Source organism: Oncorhynchus nerka, linkage group LG22 (genome assembly GCF_034236695.1).
Source record: "Oncorhynchus nerka isolate Pitt River linkage group LG22, Oner_Uvic_2.0, whole genome shotgun sequence".
In the NCBI taxonomy this organism is placed as follows: domain Eukaryota; kingdom Metazoa; phylum Chordata; class Actinopteri; order Salmoniformes; family Salmonidae; genus Oncorhynchus; species Oncorhynchus nerka.
Window position 1 is genome coordinate 28,276,377 of NC_088417.1, and position 27,699 is coordinate 28,304,075.

Consider the following 27,699-nt stretch of genomic DNA (forward strand, 5'->3'; position numbering starts at 1 on the left):
ATCTCCCTCTCCAACTGAAGGTCATGTGTCCATCTCTCTCTGTTCTAGCTGACCCTGGTTGTGGAGGAACCTTTACAGAGAGCGAGGGCATCATCATCTCCCCCAACTGGCCCAATAACTACGCCCACAACCGCCAGTGTGTCTACGTCATCCGCCTGCCGGCCAATGAGATTGTCTCGCTCAACTTCACGCACATGGACTTGGAGTCCCACAGCGGTTGTGTGTTTGACTATGTGGAGGTACAGTAGTGTGTGTGTTTTTGTTTATCTATCCTTGTGGGTACCAGAAGTCCTCACGAGGATAGTAAAACAAAGAAATTCTGACATTTGGGGACAATTTCCCAGTCCCCACAATGAAAAATGCTAGGTTAGGTTTAGGATTAGAATTAAGGTTAGGGTTAGGTATTACAGTTAGGTATAGTTTTAGGGTTAGGATTTCGGGGGGTAAGGTTAGGGTTATGGTTAGGTTAAGGGTTTGGGGTTAAGGAAAAAATTATTTTTGATGGTAATAAATTCTTTGGTCTCCACAAGGATAGCAATACAAAACTGTGTGTGTGCATGTGTGTGTTTGTGATTGAGATTGTTGGTGGTGTCAAGGTCCATTGTCTCTGGGAGGGGGATTAGCTATGATGTGTGTACCTGTATCTCTGTGTCCTCGTAACATTGTTCGTGTTTGACTCTCCTGGTTGTGTTTCCCAGGTCCGTGACGGTTCCACAGAGACAGACCCTCTGATTGGGAAGTACTGTGGCTACACCATCCCTGCCCCCATCCTGTCCTCCTCCAATGCTCTCTGGATCCGCTTCAAGTCTGACGGATCAATCACCCGGGCCGGGTTCAGGGCCACATACGAAGTCGGTGAGAAACACAAGCGCTGTCTAACCACACTAGTGGCAAAACACTGTCTCTTCACTGTCTCTTCACTGTCTCTTCACTGTCTCTTCACTGTCTCTTCACTGTCTTGTCACTGGAAAACCCCAACAAACCACAAGCTCTTCAGATATGCCAAAAAAGCATGACCCGGTGACATATAGGGTTACTGATAATGTACTGCATCCATATAGTGCTTCTCACTAGGTCTCCAGGCATTTAAAATCTCTAGTCCTCACGTCTCCCCGATCTCTACCTCTGTAGTAATCACATTTCAGCACAGCTGCCTCGCAGAGCTTATTGAAAGTGTGAGGCTTTTATGTGAAGGATAAAAAGGGTTGTGTATTCAGCTTCTTCTGCCCCCTCCCCCACCATGCAGCTTTGTGTGTGTGTGTGGCCATCTCATATGTCTGTATGCCTGGCCTGTGTGTTATTTAACAGCTGCTCGAGAGACTGAGGTTATATCAGCACAATTGAGTTATTGACATAGTCGTGTTCTGTTCTGTCTTCCTGCGGCAATGGCGATCTCTGGTGATTAAACACACTCTTGACGCGCACCGTGAATAGTGTGTGTGTGCACTTTAATGGCCCACCCTCCACTCCATCTTCTGCACCTGGAAATGGCCTGTCAGACTGGACTACTTAGTGTCAAAGTTCTCAATGCTGGTTTTCCTCGCTCCGGATTTGCATATACAGTATGTGAAGTGTAACAGTCGTGTATGGTGATCTGAGCCAAAAGACCATTTACAGTTTTGTCATTTAGCAGGCTCTCTTACAGGTCCTTACAGTTCATTTTCATTATCTGGCCACTGGTTTGCAGTCCATTAGAATGAATTAACTTGACCTCCTTTTCCAATTAGTTTGTGCATAGCCATCTAGAATTGTCTCAATGGAGTTCTCTCTTTCCCAGGCTGTGGTGGCACATTCTCTGGGACAGGTCAGATCCGGTCCCCCTACCACCCTGATGCCTACCCCCACAACAAGGAGTGTGAGTGGGTCATCAACCAACCACAGGGCTACGTTGTCACCCTCAACTTCCTCACCTTCGACATCGAGAGTGGCTCCTGTGTATATGACTTTGTTGAGGTATTCAAAATTCACTCCAGCCTTTCATTCTTGAATTCTGCCTCTGATTGTCAAACATTGTCAATGAATATACAGTACCAGTCAGAAGTTTGGACACCTACTCATTCCAGGGTTTTTCTTTATTTTTACTATGTTCTACATTGTAGAATAATAGTGAGGACATTAAAACTATGAAATAACACATATGAAATCATGTAGAAATTCCCCCCAGAAATGTCCAGGAACTTGCAGGTGCCTTGGTGGAAGAGTGGGGTAACATCTCACATCAAGAACTGGCAAATCTGGTGCAGTCCATGAGGAGGAGATGCACTGCAGTACTAAGTTTAGCTGGTGGCCACACCAGATACTGACTGTTACTTTTGATTTTGACCCCGCCTTTGTTCAGGGACACACTATTCAATTTCTGTTAGTCACATGTCTGTGGAACTTGTTCAGTTTATGTCTGTTGTTCGATCTTATGTTCATACAAATATTTACGTTAAGTTTGCTGAAAATGAATGCAGTTGACAGTGAGAGGACGTTTCTTTTTTTTGCTGAGTTTGTTTACATTGCCAAAGCAAATGAAATAGATCATTAACAAAATTGAAATAAACCATAAAAAAATTAGCAATAAACATTACTCACAAAAGTTCCAAAGGAATAGAGACATTTAAAAAATTATGTCTATATACGTTGTGCAAATAGTTAAAGTACAAAAGGGAAAATAAATAAACATAAATGAGGGAAAGGGGGATCCCTAGTCAGTTGTACAACTGAATGCATTCAACTGAAATGTGTCTTCCGCATTTAACCCAACCCCTGTCGTATTATCAATGGTGTTTGTTTTTCACTGGTTGCCCTTTTCTTGTGGCAACAGGTCACAAATCGTGGGTCTGTGTAATCTGAGGGAAATATGTGTCTCTAATATGGTCATACAGTTGGCCGGAGGTTAGGAAGTGCAGCTCAGTTTCCACCTCATTTTGTGGGCAGTTTGCACATAGCCTGTCTTCTTTTGACAGCCAGGTCTGCCTTCAGTCGCCTTTCTCAATAGCAAGGTTATGCTTACTGAGTCTGTACATAGTAAATATTTCCTTAATTTTGGGTCAGTCACGGTGGTCAGGTATTCTGCCACTGTAGGGCCAAATAGCATTCTAGTTTACTCAGTTCTTTTTTTGTAAATTCTTTCCAACGTGTCAAGTAATTATCTTTTTGTTTTCTCATGATTTGGTTGGGTCTAATTGTGTTGTTGTCCTGGGGCTCTGTGGGGTTTGTTTGTGTTTGTGAACAGAGCCCCAGGACCAGCTTGCTTAGGGGGCTCTTCTCCAGGTTCATCTGTCTGTAGGTGATGGCTTTGTTATGGAAGGGTTGAGAATCACTTCTTTTTAGGTGGTTGTAGAATTTAACGGCTCTTTTCTGTATTTTGATAATTAGTGGGTATCGGCCTAATTCTCCTCTGCATGCGTTATTTGGTGTTTTACATTGTACACGGAGGATATTTTTTCAGAATTCTGCATGCAGTCTCAATTTGGTGTTTGTCCCATTTTGTAAATGGTTGGTTTGTGAGAGGACCCCAGACCTCACAACCATAAAGGGAAATGGGTTCCATAACTGATTCAAGTATTTTTTGCCAGATCCTAATTGGTATGTCAAATGTTATGTTCCTTTTGATGGCATAGAAGGCTCTTCTTGCCTTGTCTCTTAGATCCTTCACAGCTTTGTGGATGTTACTTGTGGCGCCAATGTTTAGGATGAGATATGTATAGTTTTTTTGATGCTCTAGGGCAACGGTGTCTAGATGGAATTTGTTTTTTGTGGTCCTGGCAACTGGACCTTTTTTGGAACACCATTATTTTTGTCTTACTGAGATTTACTGTCAGGGCCCAGGTCTGACAGAATCTGTGCAGAAGATCTAGGTGCTGCTGTAGACCCTCCTTGGTTGGGGACAGAAGCACCTGATAATCAGCAAACAGCAGACATTTTACTTCAAATTCTAGTAGGGTGTGGCAGGGTGCTGCAGACTGTTCTAGTACCCTTGTACTAGTCAGTATATATGCTGAAGAGAGTGGGGCTTAAGCTGCATCCCTGTCTCACCCTAGGCCCTGTGGAAAGAAATGTGTGTGTTGTTTTGCCAGTTTTAACTGCACACTTGTTGTTTGTGTACATGTATTTTATAATGTTTAATCCCCAACACCACTTTCCATCAATTTGTATAGCAGACCCTCATGCAAAATGTTCTTTCTTTCTTTCTCTCTCTCGCGCGCTTTCTTTCTCTCTCGCGCGCTCTTTCTTTCTCTCTCTTTCTATCTTTCACTCCTTTCTCTTTCTCTCTCCTTTCTTTCTTTCTATTTCTCTCTCGCTCTCTCGCTCTCTCTTCTTTCTCTCTCTCGCTTTCTTTCTCTCTCTCACTCTTTCTTTCTATCTTTCACTCCTTTCTCTCTCCTTTCTTTCTTTCTTTCTTTCTTTCTTTCTATTTCTCTCTCTCTCTCTCGCTCTCTCTTCTTTCTCTCTCTCGCTTTCTTTCTCTCTCTCGCTCTTTCTTTCGCTCTTTCTTACTCGCTCTCTTTCTTTCGCTCTTTCTCTCCTTATCTCTCTCTTTCTCCCCCAGGTAAGGGACGGCTCCACGGTGAGCTCTCCTCTGATTGGTACATACTGTGGCAACACCATGCCAGCCATGCTCCAGTCCACCCAGAGGTCCATGTACATCCGCTTCAAGACTGACTCGTCTGTCTCCAACCATGGCTTCACCGCAGCCTATGACTCTGCTATGGAGGGTAAGCCCTTGGCACTCATGAGATATGTAGTTTATTCTGCCTTAACTTAAAGCTCACGTATCTAGTAGTGTGTATGTGTTGTCAGTGAGTGGTATCTGTGAGCCTATGTGTCCTGGGACAAATCCTTTGTCTCTGTATAATATTTTAAAAAATATATGAATTGTGTTGACTATGAATGAGGTGTAAAAAGAATAGTAATTTTGAGCCTGTTTCCCTGTTTGATACCACGATGCCAGGTTGTGGCGCTACTCTTAATGCCCCATCGGGCTCCCTCACCAGCCCTGGCCATCCCAACAACTACCCCCATGGAGCCAACTGCACCTGGTACATCTCTGTCGCCCCAGGCAACCTCATCCGCCTGTCCTTCACCTCCTTCAACATGGAGTACCACATCAGCTGTAACTATGACTACGTGGAGGTGTATGACAATGGCACCGTGGCGACCGGGACCAAGCTTGGCAGGTAGAGTACAGTATACGCAAACAAACCCATGTCAAGGTGTTAAGAACCCGTGGCAATATGGTGATTACCATAAATCATGTTTATGTGTGTGAACCTTGGCATGATTCAAAGTCAATATGCACTCTAGAAGTGATTCACTCTCGTGATAATTTACTCCCAACTCCACATCAACTCAAACTTCAGTTAACTTCTGTTGATTGTTTGGGAAAGAATAACCCTTTTTTCCCCCTCCGCATGCGGCCTATCTCTTTCCAGGTACTGCGGTCGGTCCGTCCCTCCCTCTCTGACCAGCACAGACAACCTGATGACTGTCCTCTTTGTCTCCGACATCAGCCTAGCAACCGAAGGCTTCTCTGCCAACTATGTCTCCATCGATGCCACCACCGGTACGGTTACCCTCGGCAACAAGAAACATTACGGTTACCCTTGGCAACCGCTTTTTCCATTTACAACCCCCTCCCCACAACACATTCATTCACAGAATAAGTCACATAAAATCTGTGATATATGAGGGTTAGGAAGAAGAAATCACCGCCACTACGAGTACTGTTACCCTCAACAACATCAAGAATTCAAATGAACAGAAAAATAGAAAATATCTTGTCACATAAAATAGATGCGATACCAGGGTTAGAGGGGGTTCAAACCTTTATAACAAAATAAAGAAAACAAAACAAGAAAACATACAGAAAAGATGGCAGTAGTAAAGTAGAAGATTATATCAGAGTTTGACCAATACTTTGCCTCTTGCTTGAATGGTACTGTAATTTACTGCACACAACATTACCCCTTTATGGTGTTGGTGTTATGGTGTTGAGGTCTGGTACTGCAAGACTAACCTTATGTTAACCCCCATCTCTTTCCCCTCATATTCACTAAATCCTATTCCTCTCATGTCTTCCCCAGACTGTAGTGAGACTTTCACCTCCCCTACAGGAGAACTCAGCTCTCCTAACTTTCCCAGTAACTACCCCAACAACCGCCAGTGTATCTATAAGATCATCGTTGGGGTCAACATGCAGATCATGCTCAACTTCACTGACTTTAATATGGAGGGCTCACCACCCAACTGTGCTTTCGACTATGTAGAGATCAGGTGAGCACCCAGTCATAACGGGCCTGATCTTATTCAGCTGTTACAGGAGGATGTTTGTCAGTTGTATGATTCAATTTCACTTGAGCATTCATTTTGGTGTAGTTAGCAGCTAGCCAGGCAAGAGAACCCATGCCAAAGTGAGTGACTGTGAAACCAATGTACAATAATGTGATTAGAATCAAATGAGAGCTATGTCAGCAAGCGTGACGAGACGAAAGCTGTTAATATAGCCAGCAACTTAAATGCCACTATTTGTATCTCCCACGGTTTTCTCTGTCCCACAGAGATGGCGGTTATGAAACCTCTCCTCTGATTGGCAAGTTCTGCTCCAACCAGAGGCCTCCAATGATGGTGTCCCATAGCAACCGCCTGTGGCTCATGTTCCGTTCTGACTCCTCTGTCACCCTCCCTGGCTTCAGGGCACACTGGGACGGCACGCAGACAGGTGGGTGTGTGGGAGAAATGTCTATTTCATTAGCATCATCTTCAACAGGTATTGTGATACATACCCTAAAATGTACTATACTTGAACTACTCCGAATCTTAACTCCACCCCTCTGTTTGTACCTCTCTCCTCCTATTCCTCTCCTTTTGTTCATGCCCTTTCCCAACCTAGGCTGTGGAGGTACTCTGACCACCAGTTCGGGAGGGTTCTCCTCTCCTAACTACCCCCTACCCTACCACACTAACGCTGAGTGCTACTGGCTGATCAAGGCCGGCGCTGGGAGCCTGATCACTCTCAGCTTTGGTGACTTCGATCTGGAGTCCAGCACCAGCTGTACATATGACTACCTGGCCGTGAGTACAGAGCACTGTTCAAGGTTATCACACCCACATAACAGTCAGTCAGTACAAACTGAAATTGAACAGGAGAGACAATATGTGTTTATGACGTTGCTGAAAGAAAAGCATATCCCTTGCCCCTTTCGATATCTAACATAATGTCTGTCTGCCTGCCTGCCCATCTGTCCGCCCGTCTGTCCGTAGGTGTACGATGGGAACAGCACTAATGCTCCACAGCTGGCCAACCTGTGTGGGTCTCAGTTGCCCGCCCCAATCAACTCAAGTAGGAGTGAGCTCTATGTGAAACTACGCACAGACAGTGTCGTCGCAGCTGGAGGCTTCGTGGCCATGTATACAACCAGTGAGCATCTATCTCTCTCAAACACACACGCACACACACACGCGCACACACACACACACACGCGCACACACACACACACACGCACACACACACACGAGTCTAGCTTTACGCAAATATACCTCCCCGGTAGCCACTCCATGTAATTGATGTGTCAACGTGTCCTAATGGAGCTGTTGGGTGATTATAAGCCATCTGGCTTTCCAAAGACATTCAGCCATCTCTGTTTGCTGCTTGAGCTGGTACACTCATGTTGATTTTGTTATCATTTTGTATGTTCCATTTTACTTTCTTGTTATCCAATTTTGTACATGTTTACTTTGATATAGTTACATTTTAATCTTGAGATACAGTAAACCTTACTACAGTTCATGCCGTACCATACCTAAGAGGCTTACAAGTGGTATCCCAGGGTGCCTTTTGTTTGGTTTCCATGGAATTGGGGTTAGGGAACGCACTCTTGAGGTTCGAGAGGTGAGGAGACCGAGTTGCCAGAGGTACTCGCACTACAAAAGAATGTCAGAGTGGGGACTGGCTTTTGTTCTTATTGTCAGTGTTGTCAAATGGGCTTTCTGGAAGTCATGCTGAAAGAACAAGAGGTCACTCTTAGTGAAGTCTATCTTGTTTTGTTTCTGTCACAGCGCTTTCCAATTTGGCCCTGGACTCATGTTCTCATTCTGGCCCTGGAACACTAATTGTCACTTAGGTTTATACAGAGAGGTCAGCTCTGCTCTGAAGATTTATTTAGTTATTCCTGGAAAAATAACACACTTTCAGTTTGACTCTCAGTTGAAAAGTACAACGTTTGCCTTTTTGTTGTCTCTCATGCTTAAGCTTGACATTTCTGTCCTAAAACACAATGTACATTTATTTCCTTTTAATATTGGAATATATTTTGGTAACAAGCAAATATATCCTTATATCACCATGAAATCTAGTAAATGGAATACTGCTAAATTCACTAAACACGTTACTATGAGCTCACTCTCTGTCTTCCGTAGACTGTCAAGGTGTGCTGATCGCCAACCAGGCGCGTGGGGAGATTGAGTCTCTGAACTACCCCAACACCTACCCCCACAACTCCCTGTGTAGCTGGACCATCCAGGCCTCCATGGGCAACACCATCAACTACACCTTCATGACCTTTGACCTGGAGGGGACCAGCGTCTGTAGTTTCGACTACGTCAAGGTGGGTGGCGCCCTTTGGGAAACAGTGCAAGATAATGTGATGCTAGTGCGGTTTAATGGACTCTAATCAGAGTACCATCATAACATTTGGAAACTGAATGGATCTAATGATAGAGGTTGAAACTGAGAAACTGTCCCTGTTGACCTGGCCTGAGCTTTCTGTTCTCCCGGATGACATCACTCCAGGAAAGGCATCGTCAGGTCAGGAGGTCAGAACCCCCTTCATGTGATTAGTGTTGCGTGTTAGTAGTCATTGGTGATGGGTTGGCCTATTCAATTCTGGGAGGAAGTATCAGTTTCCTCTGCTGTGCTCTACTGACTCACCACATGGACAGGGAGCAGGAGACAGATGGACCGCTGACTCTACTTATACTCTGGAGATAGTGTACACAGTGACTGGTTCTCACTACATGCATCAACACTTTTGACATTACCTCATAGGTGTGAGTTTTGATGCAATTTTTAAAAATATATTTCTTAGTGAGAAGTTGGATTTCAGCTCTCTCTCCTCTGTACTAGTGTCCTGGACTGAGCTGAAATAGAATGTGACTGAAACCTGCATGGGAAGTAGTTGATAGACAGTTTCCTGTGATCTGCACAAGTTCTCACAGGTTTTTTCTTCAGGGGTTCCTTTTGACATGATTTTCAAGGAAGACCCAATTTCTTAGAACATGCTACAAGGCGGACCTTTCATGGCTTTTACATAATACAAGTGAGTTCTATGGCTCTTCATCTAACTCACTCACTGGAAATAAATGTCTTTGTGGAAACAAAATAGTGCTGTTTTCAACTCGCCCCCTGGTCACCATGACAACCCCAGCACACATGGATGACATCATGGGCTCTTGTAGTTAAACAGACTCATTCTGTGCGGGTCTAGATTTCCTGGAGACTGGTAATTCACCTCCTCCTGCTGCCCCTCTATTTGGCTAGGCTGATCTCACCACTGTTTTTGTTGCCTCTACTCTATTCCGCAGACCTGCAACTTTATGGTGCCAGTCTAAGTATTTTACTCATAGAACACTGTATGGCACAAATTACACCCCTATGGACCCTGGTCGAAATGAATGCCAAACATTTAATAATTTTCAGTGTACAGAACAGAAATGTCTCATGAAGATTGTCATGACATTGTACTCTCAAATAATGTTGATTGTAACTGAGGGAACGATAACCTTGTTGCAAATCACCAATAACACGTTACACAATCGTAATTCAACTCTGTAGTTATATTGGTCTGCGTTGTTCTTTAGTCCTCACAGCATATCCACAGGCTTATGGTAATCTTTCTGTTTGTCTAGTTTTGGATGTAATGAATCTGAGATGTCAAGCTTTGTATTACATGAAAGGTCATATTCTTCATCCTCGTCATTACCTGGTCTAACATCCGACCTCTAACCCCCATAGAATGTATGGCCTGGTTAGTGCAGATGAGGTAGAGTAAGTTGACTTCAATAACACAGAGGTCTTAACAGGGAATGATTCATCTATCCAGCTTTAATTTCACCTCTTCAATCTTAGGCCTCTAAATCCATTCACTGACATGTAGACATACAGTGGGATCCATAATTATTGGCACCATTGATAAAGATGAGCAAAAAATACTATATCAAATAAATAATACACATACTGAGCTATATTGTATGCTATTAACATTTGGACAATTATAATATTTTATACAAATACAGTTGGTCAGTGAAATAGATTTGATTTAACAAGTAATACAAATTAAACTGTCTAAAAAAGATGGGTACATTTTTAACACCCGTTTTCAATACTCTAGCACCTTACCTGTGCGAGGATAATGACAATGAGCCCTTTTATTGAAAAAAATATGAGCTTGGAGAACACATTGGGAGGGATCTTAGACCATTCCTCCATAATGAATCTTTCCAGATCCTTGATATCCTTTGTCTGCGCTTATGGACTGCCTGCTTCAATTCAAACCACAAGTCCGGAGTCTGTGATAGCTATTGGCTCGTTTCACCTCAAAAAGCACAAGAAAGAGGATGTCTGACAAGTAGTATGGAGCTGCGGCACAGAGTATTGTTTCTTCATCCTATGTAATGTATTCTCAGTGAATTTGGTGAGTTTTTAGGCGCATAGGAGTCATAGGACACATCTCCTTCGCATAGAGTTAATCAGGCTGTTGATTGTGACCTGTGGAATGTTGTCCTACTCTTCAATGGCTGTGCGAAGTTGATGGATATTGGCGGGAACTGGAACATGCTGTCGCACACATCGATCCAATCTTTTTCACAACGTTGACATCAACAAATCGCTCACCCACACGTCACCATACATGTGGTCTGCAGTTGTGAGGCCTGTCAGACGTACTGCCAAATTCTCTAAAATGACATTGGAGGCGGCTTATGGCTGAGAAATTAACATTCAAATCTCTGGCAACAGCTTTGGTGAACATTTCTGCAGTCAGTGTGCCAGTTGCACGCTGCCTCAACTTGAGACATCTGTCTCAATTCTTCAAGCTTTGTCAAGTTGGTTGTTGATCATTGCTAGACAAACATTTTCAATTCTTGCCATAGATTTAAGTCAAACTGTAACGAGGCCACTCAGGAACATTCAATGTCGTCTTGGTTAGAAACTCCAGTGTATGTTTGGCCTTGTGTTTTAGGTTATTGTCCTGCTGAAAGGTGAATTTGTCTCCCAGTATCTGTTGGAAGGCAGGCTGACCCAGGTTTTCCTCTAGAATTTTGCCTCTTCTTAACTCTATTCCGTTTATTTTAATCCTGAAAAACTCCTTCGTCCTTGCCGATGACAAGCATACCCATAACATGATGCAGCCACCACCATGCTTGAAAATATGAAGAGTGGTACACGGTGATGTATTGTGTTGTATTTGCCCCAAACATAATGCTTTGTATTCAGGACATAAAGTGCATTTCTTTGCCACATGTTTTTCTGTAGTGTTTTTATTGTAAACACTTTGCATGTTTTGGAATATTTTATTCTGTACTTGTTTCCTTATTTTCTCTCTGTCATTAGTATTGGGGAATAACTACAAGTTTGTTGATCCATCCTCAGTTTTCTCCTACCACAACCATTAAACTCTGTAACTGTTTTAAAGTTACCATTGGCCTCATGGTGAAATCCCAGAGTGGTTTCCTTCCTCTCTGGCAACTGAGTTAGGAAGGACACCTGTATCTTTGTAGTGACTGGGTGTATTGATACACCATCCAAAGTGTAATGAATAATTCACCATGCTCAAAGGGATAATCAGTGTCTGCTTTTACCCATCTACCAAAAGGTGCCCTTTGCGAGGTGTAGGAAAACCTCCCTGGTCTTTCTGGTTGAATCTGTGTTTGAAATGTATTGTTCGACTGAGAGACCTTACAAATAACTGTATGTTCGAGTTATAGAGATGAGGTAGTCATTTAAAAAGAATGTTAAACACGTATTATTATACTCTATTATACACTATTATACACTATTACACGACTGCGTGGCCAGGTACGACTCCCAACACCATCATTAAGTTTGCAGATGACACAACAGTGGTAGGCCTGATCACCGACAACGACGAGACAGCCTATAGGGAGGAGGTCAGAGACCTGGCCAGGTGGTGCCAGAATAACAACCTATCCCTCAACGTAACCAAGACTAAGGAGATGATTGTGGACTACAGGAAAAGGAGGACCGAGCACGACCCAATTCTCATCAACAGGGCTGTAGTGGAGCAGGTTGAGAGCTTCAAGTTCCTTGGTGTCCACATCACCAACAAACTAGAATGGTCCAAACACACCAAGACAGTTGTAAAGAGGGCACGACAAAGCCTATTCCCCCTCAGGAAACTAAAAGATTTGGCATGGGTCCTCAGATCCTCAAAAGGTTCTACAGCTGCAACATTGAGAGCATTGGTTGTATCACTGCCTGGTACGGCAACTGCTCGGCCTCCGACCTCAAGGCACTTGAGAGGGTGGTGCGTATGGCCCAGTACATCATTACTACCTCAATTAGCCCGACTGCCGGTGCCCCCACACATTGGCTACCCGGACTATCTGCATTGTGTCCCGACACCCACCACCCGCCAACCCCTCTTTTACGCTACTGCTACTCTCTGTTTATCATATATGCATTGTCACTTTAACCATATCTACATGTACGTACTACCTCAATCAGCCCGACTAACCGGTGCCTGTATATAGCCTCGCTACTGTATATAGCCTCGCTACTGTATATAGCCTCGCTACTGTATATCGCCTCGCTACTGTTATTGTTCACTGTCTTTTTACTGTTGTTGTTTATTTCCTTACTTATCTATTGTTCACCTAATACCTATTTTTTTTACTTAAAAATTGCACTGTATTTGGCACATGTGACAAATATTGCACACAGAGTGAGTCCATGCAACTTATTATGTGACTTGTTAAGAACTTTTTTACTGCTGAACTTATTTAGGCTTGTAATAACAAAGGTGTTGATTATTTTGCTTTTCATTTTTTATTAATAATTCCACTGACATTAGGGGCATTGTTTCTAAGCGAGTGACACAAAATCTCTATTTAATCCATTTTAAATTCAGGCTGTAACACAACAAAATGTGGAGAAATTCAAGGAGTGTGAATACTTTCTGAAGGCTCTGCCTTTCTTAGATTAGAACCCCCCCCCCCTCCCACCTCCCCCAGTTTCCACCTCCCTTTCAGGCCTCAGAATATGTCAGGATTCATTCATCTCATCTCCTCTCTCCTCCCCTCTCTCTGTTCTGGTCTGTTACATAAGAATACACCATGCCAAGACAATGGAGCTTATTGTTGCATTGTCACCACCTCACCACTCTACTAATACAGTATGTTTACAATAGGAAGCCATATTTCAGGTTATTAGTACATATGTTTGAATGTATCTACATTTCCTGTAGCTCTGAAGTCCCGTGAAGCTTGCCAAATATGTGTATGCTTGTATTTGTAGCTTTATTCTAATATCTATTCAGTTTTCTCAGAATTAGCTAACAGTTCCTAACCTGTCTTGATATTTTCCCCAGCTGTACAATGGTCCCAATGATCAAGCACCTCTGATTGGCTCGTACTGTGGGAGCACGCCCCCTCCGGCTAACACCACCACTAGCTCCTCCCTTCATATGGTGTTCAGCACTGACTCCTCAATTGCCATGACGGGCTTCCAGATGCTCTGGTACCAAAACGGTGAGACCACAAACACAACCACAACTAACTCTTGTACCACAACACAATCACAATACGACTATAAGTAATAGAACCTTAACAACCTTACACAACAAACTGTCTATGTCCAAAATGGCACCCTATTCCATTTACATTACATTTAAGTCATTTAGCAGACGCTCTTATCCAGAGCGACTTACAAATTGGTGCATTCACCTTATGACCTCCAGTGGGACAGTAGTGCATCTAAATCTTTTCAGGGGGGGGGGTGAGAGGGATTACTTTATCCTATCCTAGGTATTCCTTAAAGAGGTGGGGTTTCAGGTGTCTCCGGAAGGTGGTGATTGACTCCGCTGTCCTGGCGTCGTGAGGGAGTTTGTTCCACCATTGGGGGGCCAGAGCAGCGAACAGTTTTGACTGGGCTGAGCGGGAACTGTACTTCCTCAGTGGTAGGGAGGCGAGCAGGCCAGAGGTGGATGAACGCAGTGCCCTTGTTTGGGTGTAGGGCCTGATCAGAGCCTGGAGGTACTGAGGTGCCGTTCCCCTCACAGCTCCGTAGGCAAGCACCATGGTCTTGTAGCGGATGCGAGCTTCAACTGGAAGCCAGTGGAGGGAGCGGAGGAGCGGGGTGACGTGAGAGAACTTGGGAAGGTTGAACACCAGACGGGCTGCGGCGTTCTGGATGAGTTGTAGGGGTTTAATGGCACAGGCAGGGAGCCCAGCCAACAGCGAGTTGCAGTAATCCAGACGGGAGATGACAAGTGCCTGGATTAGGACCTGCGCCGCTTCCTGTGTGAGGCAGGGTCGTACTCTGCGGATGTTGTAGAGCATGAACCTACAGGAACGGGCCACCGCCTTGATGTTAGTTGAGAACGACAGGGTGTTGTCCAGGATCACGCCAAGGTTCTTAGCGCTCTGGGAGGAGGACACAATGGAGTTGTCAACCGTGATGGCGAGATCATGGAACGGGCAGTCCTTCCCCGGGAGGAAGAGCAGCTCCGTCTTGCCGAGGTTCAGCTTGAGGTGGTGATCCGTCATCCACACGGATATGTCTGCCAGACATGCAGAGATGCGATTCGCCACCTGGTCATCAGAAGGGGGAAAGGAGAAGATTAATTGTGTGTCGTCTGCATAGCAATGATAGGAGAGACCATGTGAGGTTATGACAGAGCCAAGTGACTTGGTGTATAGCGAGAATAGGAGAGGGCCTAGAACAGAGCCCTGGGGGACACCAGTGGTGAGAGCACGTGGTGTGGAGACGGATTCTCGCCACGCCACCTGGTAGGAGCGACCTGTCAGGTAGGACGCAATCAAGCGTGGGCCGCGCCGGAGATGCCCAACTCGGAGAGGGTGGAGAGGAGGATCTGATGGTTCACAGTATCGAAGGCAGCCGATAGGTCTAGAAGGATGAGAGCAGAGGAGAGAGAGTTAGCTTTAGCAGTGCGGAGCGCCTCCGTGATACAGAGAAGAGCAGTCTCAGTTGAATGACTAGTCTTGAAACCTGACTGATTTGGATCAAGAAGGTCATTCTGAGAGAGATAGCGGGAGAGCTGGCCAAGGACGGCACGTTCAAGAGTTTTGGAGAGAAAAGAAAGAAGGGATACTGGTCTGTAGTTGTTGACATCGGAGGGATCGAGTGTAGGTTTTTTCAGAAGGGGGTGCAACTCTCGCTCTCTTGAAGACGGAAGGGACGTAGCCAGCGGTCAGGGATGAGTTGATGAGCGAGGTGAGGTAAGGGAGGAGGTCTCCGGAAATGGTCTGGAGAAGAGAGGAGGGGATAGGGTCAAGCGGGCAGGTTGTAGGGCGGCCGGCCGTCACAAGACGCGAGATTTCATCTGGAGAGAGAGGGGAGAAAGAGGTCAGAGCACAGGGTAGGGCAGTGTGAGCAGAACCAGCGGTGTCGTTTGACTTAGCAAACGAGGATCGGATGTCGTCGACCTTCTTTTCAAAATGGTTGACGAAGTCATCTGCAGAGAGGGAGGAGGGGGAGGGGGAGGAGGATTCAGGAGGGAGGAGAAGGTTGCAAAGAGCTTCCTAGGGTTAGAGGCAGATGCTTGGAATTTAGAGTGGTAGAAAGTGGCTTTAGCAGCAGAGAGAGAAGAGGAAAATGTAGAGAGGAGGGAGTGAAAGGATGTCAGGTCCGCAGGGAGGCGAGTTTTCCTCCATTTCCGCTCGGCTGCCCGGAGCCCTGTTCTGTGAGCTCGCAATGAGTCGTCGAGCCACGGAGCGGGAGGGGAGGACCGAGCCGGCCTGGAGGATAGGGGACATAGAGAGTCAAAGGATGCAGAAAGGGAGGAGAGGAGGGTTGAGGAGGCAGAATCAGGAGATAGGTTGGAGAAGGTTTGAGCAGAGGGAAGAGATGATAGGATGGAAGAGGAGAGAGTAGCGGGGGAGAGAGAGCGAAGGTTGGGACGGCGCGGTACCATCCGAGTAGGGGCAGTGTGGGAAGTGTTGGATGAGAGCGAGAGGGAAAAGGATACAAGGTAGTGGTCGGAGACTTGGAGGGGAGTTGCAACGAGGTTAGTGGAAGAACAGCATCTAGTAAAGATGAGGTCGAGCGTATTTCCTGCCTTGTGAGTAGGGGGGGAAGGTGAGAGGGTGAGGTCAAAAGAGGAGAGGAGTGGAAAGAAGGAGGCAGAGAGGAATGAGTCAAAGGTAGGCGTGGGGAGGTTAAAGTCGCCCAGAACTGTGAGAGGTGAGCCGTCCTCAGGAAAGGAGCTTATCAAGGCATCAAGCTCATTGATGAACTCTCCGAGGGAACCTGGAGGGCGATAAATGATAAGGATGTTAAGCTTGAAAGGGCTGGTAACTGTGACAGCATGGAATTCAAAGGAGGCGATAGACAGATGGGTAAGGGGAGAAAGAGAGAATGACCACTTGGGAGAGATGAGGATCCCAAGTGCACCCTTCATAGTGCAGTGCACCCTTCATAGTGCAGTACTTTTGACCAGCAAAACCCGCCCATCTGGCACTCCAGGTAAGCTAGAGCAAATATTTCAAATAGTATTTAAAACCAGGTCTGACTGTTAGTATGAATATCACGTTTTACTAGCTAGATCGGAGAGGGACCACAAATACCACGCCCCCCTTCCTCTTACTGCTGTGTTCCATTATGATGACATCTGTTCCTACTCTTCACTTCTTTCCCAAACAACTCTGGGAACTCCCCCTGCCCACACTCCCACATAGGGAAGGGCCTGGCCCAAACACCCAATGTTACTGGACGATTCATTGTAAATAGGCCTAAAGTACAGCCAAAGTGTTCTGTGTTGAATTATTTAGTATAAGACTGAATGGAGGGAATTGGCAAGAGAAATTGTCAAATGTGACTGCTTGTGGTAGAATATGCATTTGTCATAAAATACACTCCTAATTTAAAGTAATCTCATGTTTCAGGGATATTCAAGGATTTACAACACAGAGCTAGTATATGGAGCTAGTAAATGGAGCTAGTCTGTGGAGCTAGTCTGTGGAGCTAGTCTGTGGAGCTAGTCTGTGGAGCTAGTCTGGGGAGCTAGTCTGGGGAGCTAGTCTGTGGAGCTAGTCTGTGGAGCTAGTCTGTGGAGCTAGTCTGGGGAGCTAGTCTGTGGAGCTAGTCTGTGGAGCTAGTCTGGGGAGCTAGTCTGGGGAGCTAGTCTGGGGAGCTAGTCTGGGGAGCTAGTCTGTGGAGCTAGTCTGTGGAGCTAGTCTGTGGAACTAGTCTGGGGAGCTAGTCTGGGGAGCTAGTCTGGGGAGCTAGTCCAAAGGAAAAGTTAGATCAAGACTACCTGGAAAGCTGTAAGAGGCTTATGGAAGATAAGAGATGCCACAAAGTTTAGAGGCCAGCATTCCTGTTGATTTTTCATCAAGTATTACACTCCAATTTGGTTAATATTGAAGAAGTTGTAATTAGCTCGAAGTCGTTTACAGATTAATTGTTTGTGCCCTTCATTGCACAATTACGGACATTTGCATTCCCATTTGCAACACATGCAGTGTACACACAGTATCATTTTTACAAATTGTTCACTAGCCATTCGGTCCCCTGCTTTTATTTATATTCCACAACACTGAGATTTACTGAGTGAATAGCAGGATGCCATTGATGTTGCTGAAATGATCTTGATCGTCATAGACCTATCTAGATTCCCATAGACGAACATAGATCTCATTCCCTTCCTTCAACTGCACAGTGATCCCATTAGATACACTAGCCCAGTCGCCAGCGCTGTTTCCCTTAGAAGTTACAAGTAATTGACCATTTTTCATCAGCGATGTAAAATATTGGCCTGCATTGTAGTTATGATATTATGTGAAGTGATCGAGATTAATGTAGACAAGTTGTGCAATAGACCATAATGCAGTTGTCTTCATTATTCACAATGTAAATAGGACCTGTATTTGGGCTATAAGCATCTTGCTGTAGATCTTGCTGTAGATCAGGGTGGTGTCCGACGTACCCGACACCTCGTCCAGCTAAGAATGCCGCCTTTGGTTTGGCCAGGGTACCTGCAGAGTGTTTGAACTTGAGTGATATAATCACTCATGTTAAATGCTGTAACAAACTATAGTGAACAGTTACAGTATTAGCATATTTCATCCAAACATTGGGAAAGGAAGTTAGCCTAACCCTTTCAACGTTAAAAATGTTTGATGAAATTAATGAACACATTGATAATATACAGATCATTAATAACAATCGTAAATCAGAATTTGACAGCTTGTGAATACCGTATGCTCGGGGGATAATACTGTATGATTTGGAATGGAAATGATACTCACAATCTTTAAATAAAATAACTGTCATGACCACAGACTCGGTAAATGAGATTGTAGAAACAATGTTACCTGCATTCTGCTTCAGCTCCCCCATCTGGCTCTCCATGTCCCTGAGCTCAGCCACTGTGATGCCCAGTTGGGATGTAAGACCTGGAGAAATATGAATAGCAAGCTTTCAAGACCGATTATTGAAAGGGCGTAGTGTAAATCTATGAATTTCGTATTACCTTCATTCACTGTCTGTAGGGTAGCCACTGTAGACTCCGCCCCTGTCAGTCTGGCCTTCAAGTCCCTGAGCTCAACTACTGTGGTTCTCAGTTGGGATGTAAGCTTTAGCGAGCTTTCAGACTCAATAAATGTCAGGCTGGCAGCTTCTCCCTGAGTCTTCTAGGATTTGACTATTAGCTTCCTGACTTTCTGCCCTCTCTCCCTCCACATGTATCTCAGAAGTGATCTCATTCCCTGTGAATATCCCCTCGATCTCTGCCCCAGTCCGACCACCACACAATAACACCAACAGAGCTGCAACACCCCTCATTCTTTACCTGGACTCTCAACGTCGTTAGCCCTCCTATGTTGAGCCCACTAGGATCTTCCAAGCCCTGTAAACACATATCCGTGTGAAGTGTTTAGTGAGGTCCATGTGTCTTTATGGAAAAATAGGACATGCTCTGGCAGTCAAGGTTTTGTGGAATGTGCATCTGTTTGGTTAATGTTGCGTTGCCAACTCATGTGAACGTGTTATCATCATGGTTAATCTTGTTCATGTTTAATATTGTGACAACAGCATGACTTTTGCAGGAACATGTCGATGATCTAGTTTGTTGCCCCCTACTAGAGGTAAATTGCTCTGTGTAATTACATTGGTGTAGTATGGTAACACCTCCTACAGTATGGACAGGATCTGTTTAGTTGGTAATCAACTGTATAAATACTGTATGAAATTTACACACCTTAATGACAGGTGGATTGTTGTCATGATTAGTCTCTGTGACCAACACTAACCAGCATCTCTTCCATCTTTCCTATCACTGTGTCCCAATTACCTCTTTCCTCCCATCTTGCACTTGTTCACTTCCCTTCAATGATTTGAAAGGACTGGTATAGCAAATATGGTGGAAACTCCAACTAACCCATAGCTTCAACAATCCAATGCTTTTAGATGTGTGGGAAGTGGTGAGCAAGTATACACTTCAGGTTAAAGGAGAGATTAGTGGGACCCACCCCTTGTCTCCATCAGCCTCACTGACTCGGTGTGGCCCCCTACAGGTTGCGGTGGGGATCTGTCTGGTCCCACGGGTTCCTTCAACAGCCCAGGATACCCCAACAGATACCCCGACAACAGAGAGTGTTTCTGGTACATTCAGACTGCCACAGGAAGCAGCATCACCATTACCATCTATGAGTTTGATGTGGAGTACCACCCTGACTGCAACTATGACGTACTGGAGGTAATGTGTGTGGTGTGTCAATGTGTGTGTTGGTGTGGCTCTTAGGGAGTATGTATTTGATTCTGATGTGATGTATGCCAGAGTTGTGTTGTACTCCCTCCTGTGCTATAGCTGTACCCAGAGGGCCTAGCGCAGAGTAGCTCACGCCAGTGGAATGCTGACTTCCACCAGACAGAACAGTGAATGGAGCCAGTGGGGCAGAAATGACCTGGAAATCACAGCTTAGGGAGCTAGCTAGCTGGCCTTTTTCTGGTCCAACTGCCTCCAATGCTGGACTAGCCCCGACCACTGTCAAACTACCCACAATCCCAAAGGCTGGTGCCACACCCTAACGTCCCACAAATGTCACTTCATCATCATGTGGTTATCAGCTGCTTCTTCCTGTCCTGTAACTGACCAAAGATGTTTGTTATTGAGGAAACCATCTGTAGTCCAGCAACACATGTGAAGGATGGTCTGACAATTAGCTAATTTGATTCCCATATGTCCTATTTTTAAACCAGACAAATGAGCATAGATAAGGATATGAACATAGTTAAGTGAACCTCAGGTCTAAATATGCAGTGACAGTCTGAATATGTATTCTGTAGGGTCTTTGTTCCCTTCAATGGCCCGTTGTTGCTACATCAGGTTGTATGTACACTGAGTGTACAAAACATTAGGAACAACTTCCTAATATTGTGTTGCATCGTCTTTTTGCCCACAGAAAAGCCTTAATTCGTCGGGGCATGGAATCTACAAGGTGTCCGAAAGCGTTCCACAGGGATGCTGGCCCATGTTGACTCCAATGCTTTCCACAGTTGTGTCAAATTGGACTCAAGTCTTTAAAATCCCTCTTTTATCTGTCTCCTCCCCTTCATCTACACATATTGAATGGAACACTGGTCACTTTAATGTTTACATACTGTTTTACCTATTTCATATATATATACTGTATTCCAGTTCAACTTATGCTGTATATATACTGTTCTATCCAAGTATTCTTCAGATATACTACATATTATATTGACATACTGTCCATAATATCTATACATCCCATAACATTAGCACATTGCTCACACATTGCTCATACTACAATAATTCTTCATTACATTATTTTACTTTTAGACTAGTGTGTATTGTTAGATATTACTGCACTGTTCGAGCTTGGAACACAAGAATTTCACTAGGTCCAGACCTGTCAGCTCTCTGTCCACCACCACCATTTAACTGTATCTTCCATAACCCTTAACACCTGAACCTCTAACCCTTAATCTCTAACCCCTGTCTTTCCACAGGTATACGGAGGCCCTGACCTTTCAGCCCCGAGGCTGGCCCAGCTCTGCACCACCACCTCCAGCCCCTCCAGGTCTCCAGCACAGGGAACATGGTCACAGTCCGCTTCAAGTCTGACCCCTATGTCAGTGGCCGAGGATTCAATGCCAGCTGGGTCGAGGTCCAGGGAGGTGGGTGATAGTGGGCTGTAGACGCATACTGTACTGCACATATACACAAACACACAGGTTTTCACCAAATCCCGCTTCCCCCCCCCCCCTCCTCTCGTCCTCCCTAGGATGTGGAGGTCCGATCAAGGCCCCCAGTGGAGAGATCCACTCCCCCAACTACCCCGCCAACTACCCCAACACGGTGGACTGTTCCTGGACCATCTCAGTGGACATAGGCCACCGGGTCCTCTTCAACTTCACTGACCTGGACATAGAGCTCCACTCCACGTGCCAGTGGGACCATGTAGCTGTGAGTGACTTACTTTCTGAATGATAACGTGTGTATGGTATTATTACTCCTGGGATGAGGAGGAAATGAGGAATGTGGTTGTGGTTCTAGTGTCTTTATGCCAGTATCTCTCTCAATGTCACGGCGTTGGCAAGTCCACACTAACAGATGTCAAGGTCCTCTGAAAGAAACGTGGCATCTGAACACATCAACCGCTGTTCTGAGGGCAGTTTCCAATCTGTCCCTCCCACTGCCTCTGCCGTTCTAAGTGGCCTTTGTCACCATCCCCCCATCACAGAGAGACAAAACGCGAACAGGCCAGAGCTCTTTGTCTCTCTGTGGTTTGGCCGTCTTCTTGTCATCTTCCAGGGCCCATTGTTAACACAGTGAAGGGCAGATAGTACTACTGAAATTATGTGAATGCTAACACCCTGATGTCCCTCTGGTCAAGTGCCCTAGTTGTCGGTGACAAAAGCTAGTGCTACAGATTCTGTTCAGGGAAACAAGTAGAATTCAGTCTATGCGAAAGAGCATTCAGTGTGTAAGATACAAGCTGCTATGAAATACTGCGTTGAGGTAGCCAACAGAATAGTTATCCTTTGAAAAGCCCCTGTATGAGTCAGGCAGGTAGCCTAGTGGTCAGAGCGTTGGGCAGTAACCGAAAGGTTGCTAGATCGAATCCCCGAGCTGACAAGGTAAACATCTGTCGTTCTGCCCCTGAACAAGGCAGTTAACCCACTGTTCCTAGGCCGTCATTGTAAATAAGAATTTGTTCTTTAACTGACTTGCCTAGTTAAATAAACATTTAAAAAATTAAATAAAGAGCTGGTGAATGTCATTTTTTCACTACACATTGAACTACAGGAAACAGAAATGATTCCATATTTTCCATTATGAATATCAACTTCTCATCTTTACGTTCCGTGTGTGTGCGTGTGTGTGTGTGTGTGGTGTGTGGTGTGTGTGTGTGTGTGTGTGTGTGTGGTGTGTGTGTGTGTGTGTGTGTAGATCTATGATGGGCCCAGTATATCTGCTCCGCTGCTGGGTCAAGTGTGTGGTCAGACACGGCCCGCCCCCATCACCTCCACCCAGAACACCATCTTTGTGCGGTTCAGGTCTGATGCCAGCCTCAACCACCGGGGCTTTGCCGCCACCTTCTCCGAGGGTGGGTCATCAGCACAGCTGGCACGGCAATAGATACAAATATTGATACATATACTTTACCTCTCTTAGCCGTTATTGAGACATTGAACACATTTCTGGTTTATTATAAAAAACAGTTATGTGGATGAAGTCTGTTCCAACATTGAAAAACATATGTTTATAAAACACATTTTGTTATAAAAGTGTAGATTTTGGTTTGGATTCTTATTGGTAAGAAACTTTTATTTCTCTCAGCTTGTGGAGCCACCTTCTTGACAGATGACGTGGGTGGGGCCATCGCATCGCCACGGTACCCTGCCGTTTACCCAGCCAATCAGAACTGCAGCTGGATCATCAAGGCTCAGTTGCCATGTGAGTTAGCCAATCACATCACAGATACACACCACTCGATCCACTGCACCACAACTCCCATTCATTTCAATGGCCTGCCAGCTTTGGTATTTGTATTAACCAGTGATACTTTGTTTTTATATTGCAATGTAATTGATAGTTATTTGTAACAAACTGAAGTGATGCTGTGTCTTGTTTTCTCTTTCCACACTCTACCCAATGCACAGTCAACCATGTGACCCTGTCGTTTACGGACTTTGAACTGGAGAGTCTCAACTCCAACTGTTCCCACGACGCTGTGGAGATCCTAGATGGAGATAACTACATGGCACCAGTCATTGGTAAGGTCATGTTACAGAAAATAAATCATATATAATAATACAGATCAGTGCTACACAGTGGATACTGGTCCTCTGAGGCTACATACTATAGAATAATATTAACCAGAATGGGATATAACAAGGACTGTGTAACCCTTTACACTCGTAACTGTATACGGTGGGGAATGGCAGATTTGAGCACTGATCACCTCCTAAATTGGTACGCTGTGGCTGTACCGTAACATGCTCATAAAAGCAAATTCCCACCAGTGTGAAGGTTAATGTCATTGTTGCAGCACGTGGCCTTTAACATGAAAAAAAATACTGTGTCGAAGTATTACTGATTACTACTCCAACACAATGGTAGATGACGTTTTCCCATGTCAGTTGTGGTGATATTTATTTTCCCCTCAGGTCGTTACTGTGGCACTGAGATCCCTCACCCAGTCACATCGTTCAGCAACGCCCTGGTCGTCAACTTTGTCTCTGACTCCTCTGTCGCCATGAAGGGCTTCAGAGCAACCTACACTGGCTCCACCTCAAGTAATGCGTCTATTAGTGGGACCCAATGGTTGTGTCACATAAGGTCTTAAAGTACCTTCAGAAATGGAGTTTGATTCCACACATCTACTGCTGCCTATTGCCTATCTTTTAGGAAATCTCCATATCATTTGACAGTGATCAGTTCTGACAGCGACTAACTCTTAACCCTCCTCTCACTAATCCTAACCTCTTCTTCCTCTCCTAGGCTGTGGAGGGGACTTGCTCATGGAGACAGGGGCCTTTAACAGTCCTAACTACCCTGATGCCTACCCTCCCAACGTGGAGTGTGTCTGGACCATCACCAGCTCCCCCGGCAACCGCCTCCAGCTCTCCTTCATGTGAGTCTCCTATACTTATTGCACGGGTTATGACATGGGTTATTACATGATCAAATGCCTCCATCATGCATCTTCTACATATTCTGAATATTTATTATACTTTAAGACATTGCCTCAGGGAAGAACATTAAATAATATGTTCTTTCACCATGGAATAAGTTGTAAATACAGTGGTTATAACAGTGTTATTACATAGGTCGTTACACATCAATGACTAAGCTAATAGTTATTATTTACTTCTCCTGTGCCAGTATGTTCCAGCTGCAGCAGAGTTCTGACTGTAACAATGATTACCTGGAGATCCGGGAGGGAAACTCCACAGGCGCTCTGGTTGGTCGGTTCTGTGGGGTCTCCCTCCCCTCCAACTACACGTCTCTGATTGGCCACATCCTGTGGGTCAAGTTCCGCTCAGACTCCTCTCTCAGTGGAGCTGGATTCAGAGCTACCTTCTCCCATTGTGAGTGTGTGTTGGCTTTTTGTGGGCGCGTGCATGCGCGTGTTCTACTGAGGGCCGTAGTGTCTTACTGTTCAACCCACTCTCTCGATGACACAATGCATCTCTTCAGATGCTTTCTCCATTCTGTTAACTCCATGCCCAGCATCACATCTCTGTCGATGCTCTATCTTCTTCTACTGATGCACAAACGCTTTCAATGACAAGATACAGTACTTTGGCTTTAGATGCGTCCAGCCATACTCGGTATGCTAAACACAGGCCATGTGGTCTCGCCTTCTCCAGTGTATGGGAATGACATCACAGGTACGTCAGGACAGATAGCGTCTCCACTGTACCCCCGGACGTACCCCAACAACGCAGACTACCGCTGGACCATCACTGTACCTGGAGACGACTACGTACAGATCCACTTCCTAGACATGGACATCGAGGACCTGTACGACTGCTACTATGACCAGCTTAAGGTGTGCGTCGTCGAGGCGACTGATTCTTTTGAAATGACAACCTCTTCCTTCAATAGAATTCAAAACATCCCCGAGAGTCATCTTCGTTTTGATATTAGGAAATGTTAGATCACGATCGTCCTTGAAAAACTCACTGTGAACATGAATAATAAAATACAAATGTTATATGAGACCCCATAAACCATTTGGCCAGTCTTTTTCATAACCTCTAACCTCTCTCTGTGTGTGGTCAGATATTTGATGGGCCCAACATCCACGCCTACTCCCTGGGGGAGTTCTGCGGTCTATCCCTACCCGCCTCGGTCAGTAGCTCCGGCAGCACCGTGACTCTAGAGTTCCAGTCGGACACTGTGGTGGGGGGAAGAGGCTTCCTCATTGAATGGTCAGCCATACAGAGTTCTGGACCCCTGCCCACCATAGCACCAGGTGTGTGTTTAAGCCAGTGAATATTTGTGCACATGCCCGTGCACCCATCCATGTGTGTTACTATACTGATTTCTATCTCTCTCTCTCTCTGTGTGTAGGTGCCTGTGGGGGGGCTCTGATGCCAGGCGACAGCCCCAGGTTCCTCTTCTCCCCCGGCTGGCCAGACAGCTATGACGCTAACCTGGAGTGTACCTGGGTCATTCGTTCCCCTAACTCTATTGTGGAGTTCAACCTGCTGTCTATGGACATGGAGGACTACCCTACCTGCTACTTTGACAGCCTGGTCATCAGGGATGGTGAGTGAGAGAGAGGCCTGGATCCTGTTCATTAGGCCACACTGTAGCAAAAAATCAACTATTTCTCATTGGACAAAATCAGATAGTGCCTGTTTGTTTCACTCGGTGTTCTGTTTCGTGCAAACTGAACATGACCATGGTTTAGTAAGACCTTTATACTAGACTACTGGTTAATCAGCTTTGTGTGAAGCGTAAAACATTGAGGTTTACTTTCTAGTGTCTGGGAGACCGTATGTCACAACCACAACACTGTACAGTGTGTTTATGTTTTAGCTAAGCAAATGGATATGTCTCCTCAATGAACACTGCATGTCCTTTCCTTTTGTGTTCCTAATGTTTACCCCCATTGTGTGTTCTCGTCCCCCAGGTGAAACCAACCTGTCCCCCCTGCTGAACACTGTGTGTGGCCGTGAGCTGCCTGGTCCCATCCACTCTACAGGGGACTCCATGTTCCTCCGCTTCACCTCAGACAGCAGCGTCTCCGGGAAGGGCTTCAACGCTTCCTACTCCAAGGGTGAGCTCACTCACAACCCTCTCTGAAGCAATCCAATCCCTGGAGGTTGTTGACCCTGCTAACTTGGTTGACATGTCATGTCGTTTACCCTGCTAATGTGTCATCGGTTCACATCTCATTCTCTTAACCTTGCTTGTGTCTTATTGGTTAAAATCCCAGGCTGTTGATTTCATATTGGTTTGTATCAGGTTTTTGATCTTCCTGGATTCTGTTTCTCTTTGACTTTGACAAATGCAGATCATTTTTATTTCATAGAGGGTGATATCATTGACTGTATTTATCTAAAGGAAAAAGAAAACTCTCAGTATCTCTTTGACAAGTGACAATAAAGTTATTGTTTTCTAATTCTCATTCTAGGTTGTGGTGGTCTGCTGCACGTGGACAGGGGTGTACTCTCCACCCCGCGGTACCCCGAGAACTACCCGTCCAATCTGGACTGTAGCTGGCACGTGATGGTGACCCCAGGCTTCAGAGTGTCTGTTAATATCCAGAGCCCGTTCCAGGTCCAGGGCTTCGGCACCGCCTGCAGCTCTGGAGACTACCTAGAGGTGAGATACAGTGCATTTGGGAACTATTCAGACCCCTTGACTTTTTCCACATTTTGTTCCGTTTCAGCCTTATTCTAAAATGTATTACATTGTTTTTCCGCTCATCATTCAACACACAATACTGACAAAGCAAAAACAAGTTTTTAGAAAAGTTTGCAAATATATAAAAATGAAATATCACATTTATGTAACTATTCAGACCTTTTACTCAGTACTTTGTTGAAGCAGGTTTGGCAGTGATTACAGCCTTGAGTCTTCTTGGGTATGACGCTACAAGCTTGGCACACCTGTGTTTGGGGAGTTTCTCCCATTCTTCTCTGCAGATCCTCTCAAGCTCTGTCAGGTTGGACGGGGAGCGTCACTGCACAGCTATTTTCAGGTCTCTCCAGCGATGTTCAATCTGGTTCAAGTCCGGGCTCTGGCTGGGCCACCAGGGACGTTGTCTTGGCTGTGTGCTTATGGTTGTTGTCCTGTTGGAAGGTGAACCTTCGGTCCAGTCTGAGGTCCTGAGCGCCCTGGTGCAGGTTTTCATCAAGGATCTCTCTGTACTTTGCTCCGTTCATCTTTCCTTCGATCCTGACTAGTATCCTAGTCCCTGCCGCTGAAAAACATCCCCACAGCATGATGCTGCTACCACCATGCTTCACCG

At 45.3% G+C, this 27,699-nt stretch overlaps 1 protein-coding gene across 1 annotated transcript in view; it reads left to right on the plus strand.

The window, feature by feature from the left end:
• Positions 1-27,699, plus strand: part of cubn (cubilin (intrinsic factor-cobalamin receptor)) — a 55,868-nt gene that overhangs the window by 7,766 nt on the left and 20,403 nt on the right. The window contains 27 exon segments of the mRNA XM_029626643.2: positions 49-239; positions 699-855; positions 1,778-1,953; positions 4,538-4,703; positions 4,940-5,165; positions 5,421-5,551; positions 6,072-6,261; positions 6,546-6,706; positions 6,878-7,059; positions 7,249-7,405; positions 8,404-8,591; positions 13,590-13,749; positions 19,756-19,937; positions 21,215-21,278; positions 21,281-21,382; positions 21,490-21,671; positions 22,659-22,815; positions 23,049-23,165; positions 23,372-23,485; positions 23,879-24,007; positions 24,213-24,345; positions 24,597-24,802; positions 25,085-25,266; positions 25,500-25,692; positions 25,791-25,988; positions 26,356-26,502; positions 26,860-27,050. Of these exon segments, the coding sequence (XP_029482503.2) occupies positions 49-239; positions 699-855; positions 1,778-1,953; positions 4,538-4,703; positions 4,940-5,165; positions 5,421-5,551; positions 6,072-6,261; positions 6,546-6,706; positions 6,878-7,059; positions 7,249-7,405; positions 8,404-8,591; positions 13,590-13,749; positions 19,756-19,937; positions 21,215-21,278; positions 21,281-21,382; positions 21,490-21,671; positions 22,659-22,815; positions 23,049-23,165; positions 23,372-23,485; positions 23,879-24,007; positions 24,213-24,345; positions 24,597-24,802; positions 25,085-25,266; positions 25,500-25,692; positions 25,791-25,988; positions 26,356-26,502; positions 26,860-27,050 (4,382 nt within the window).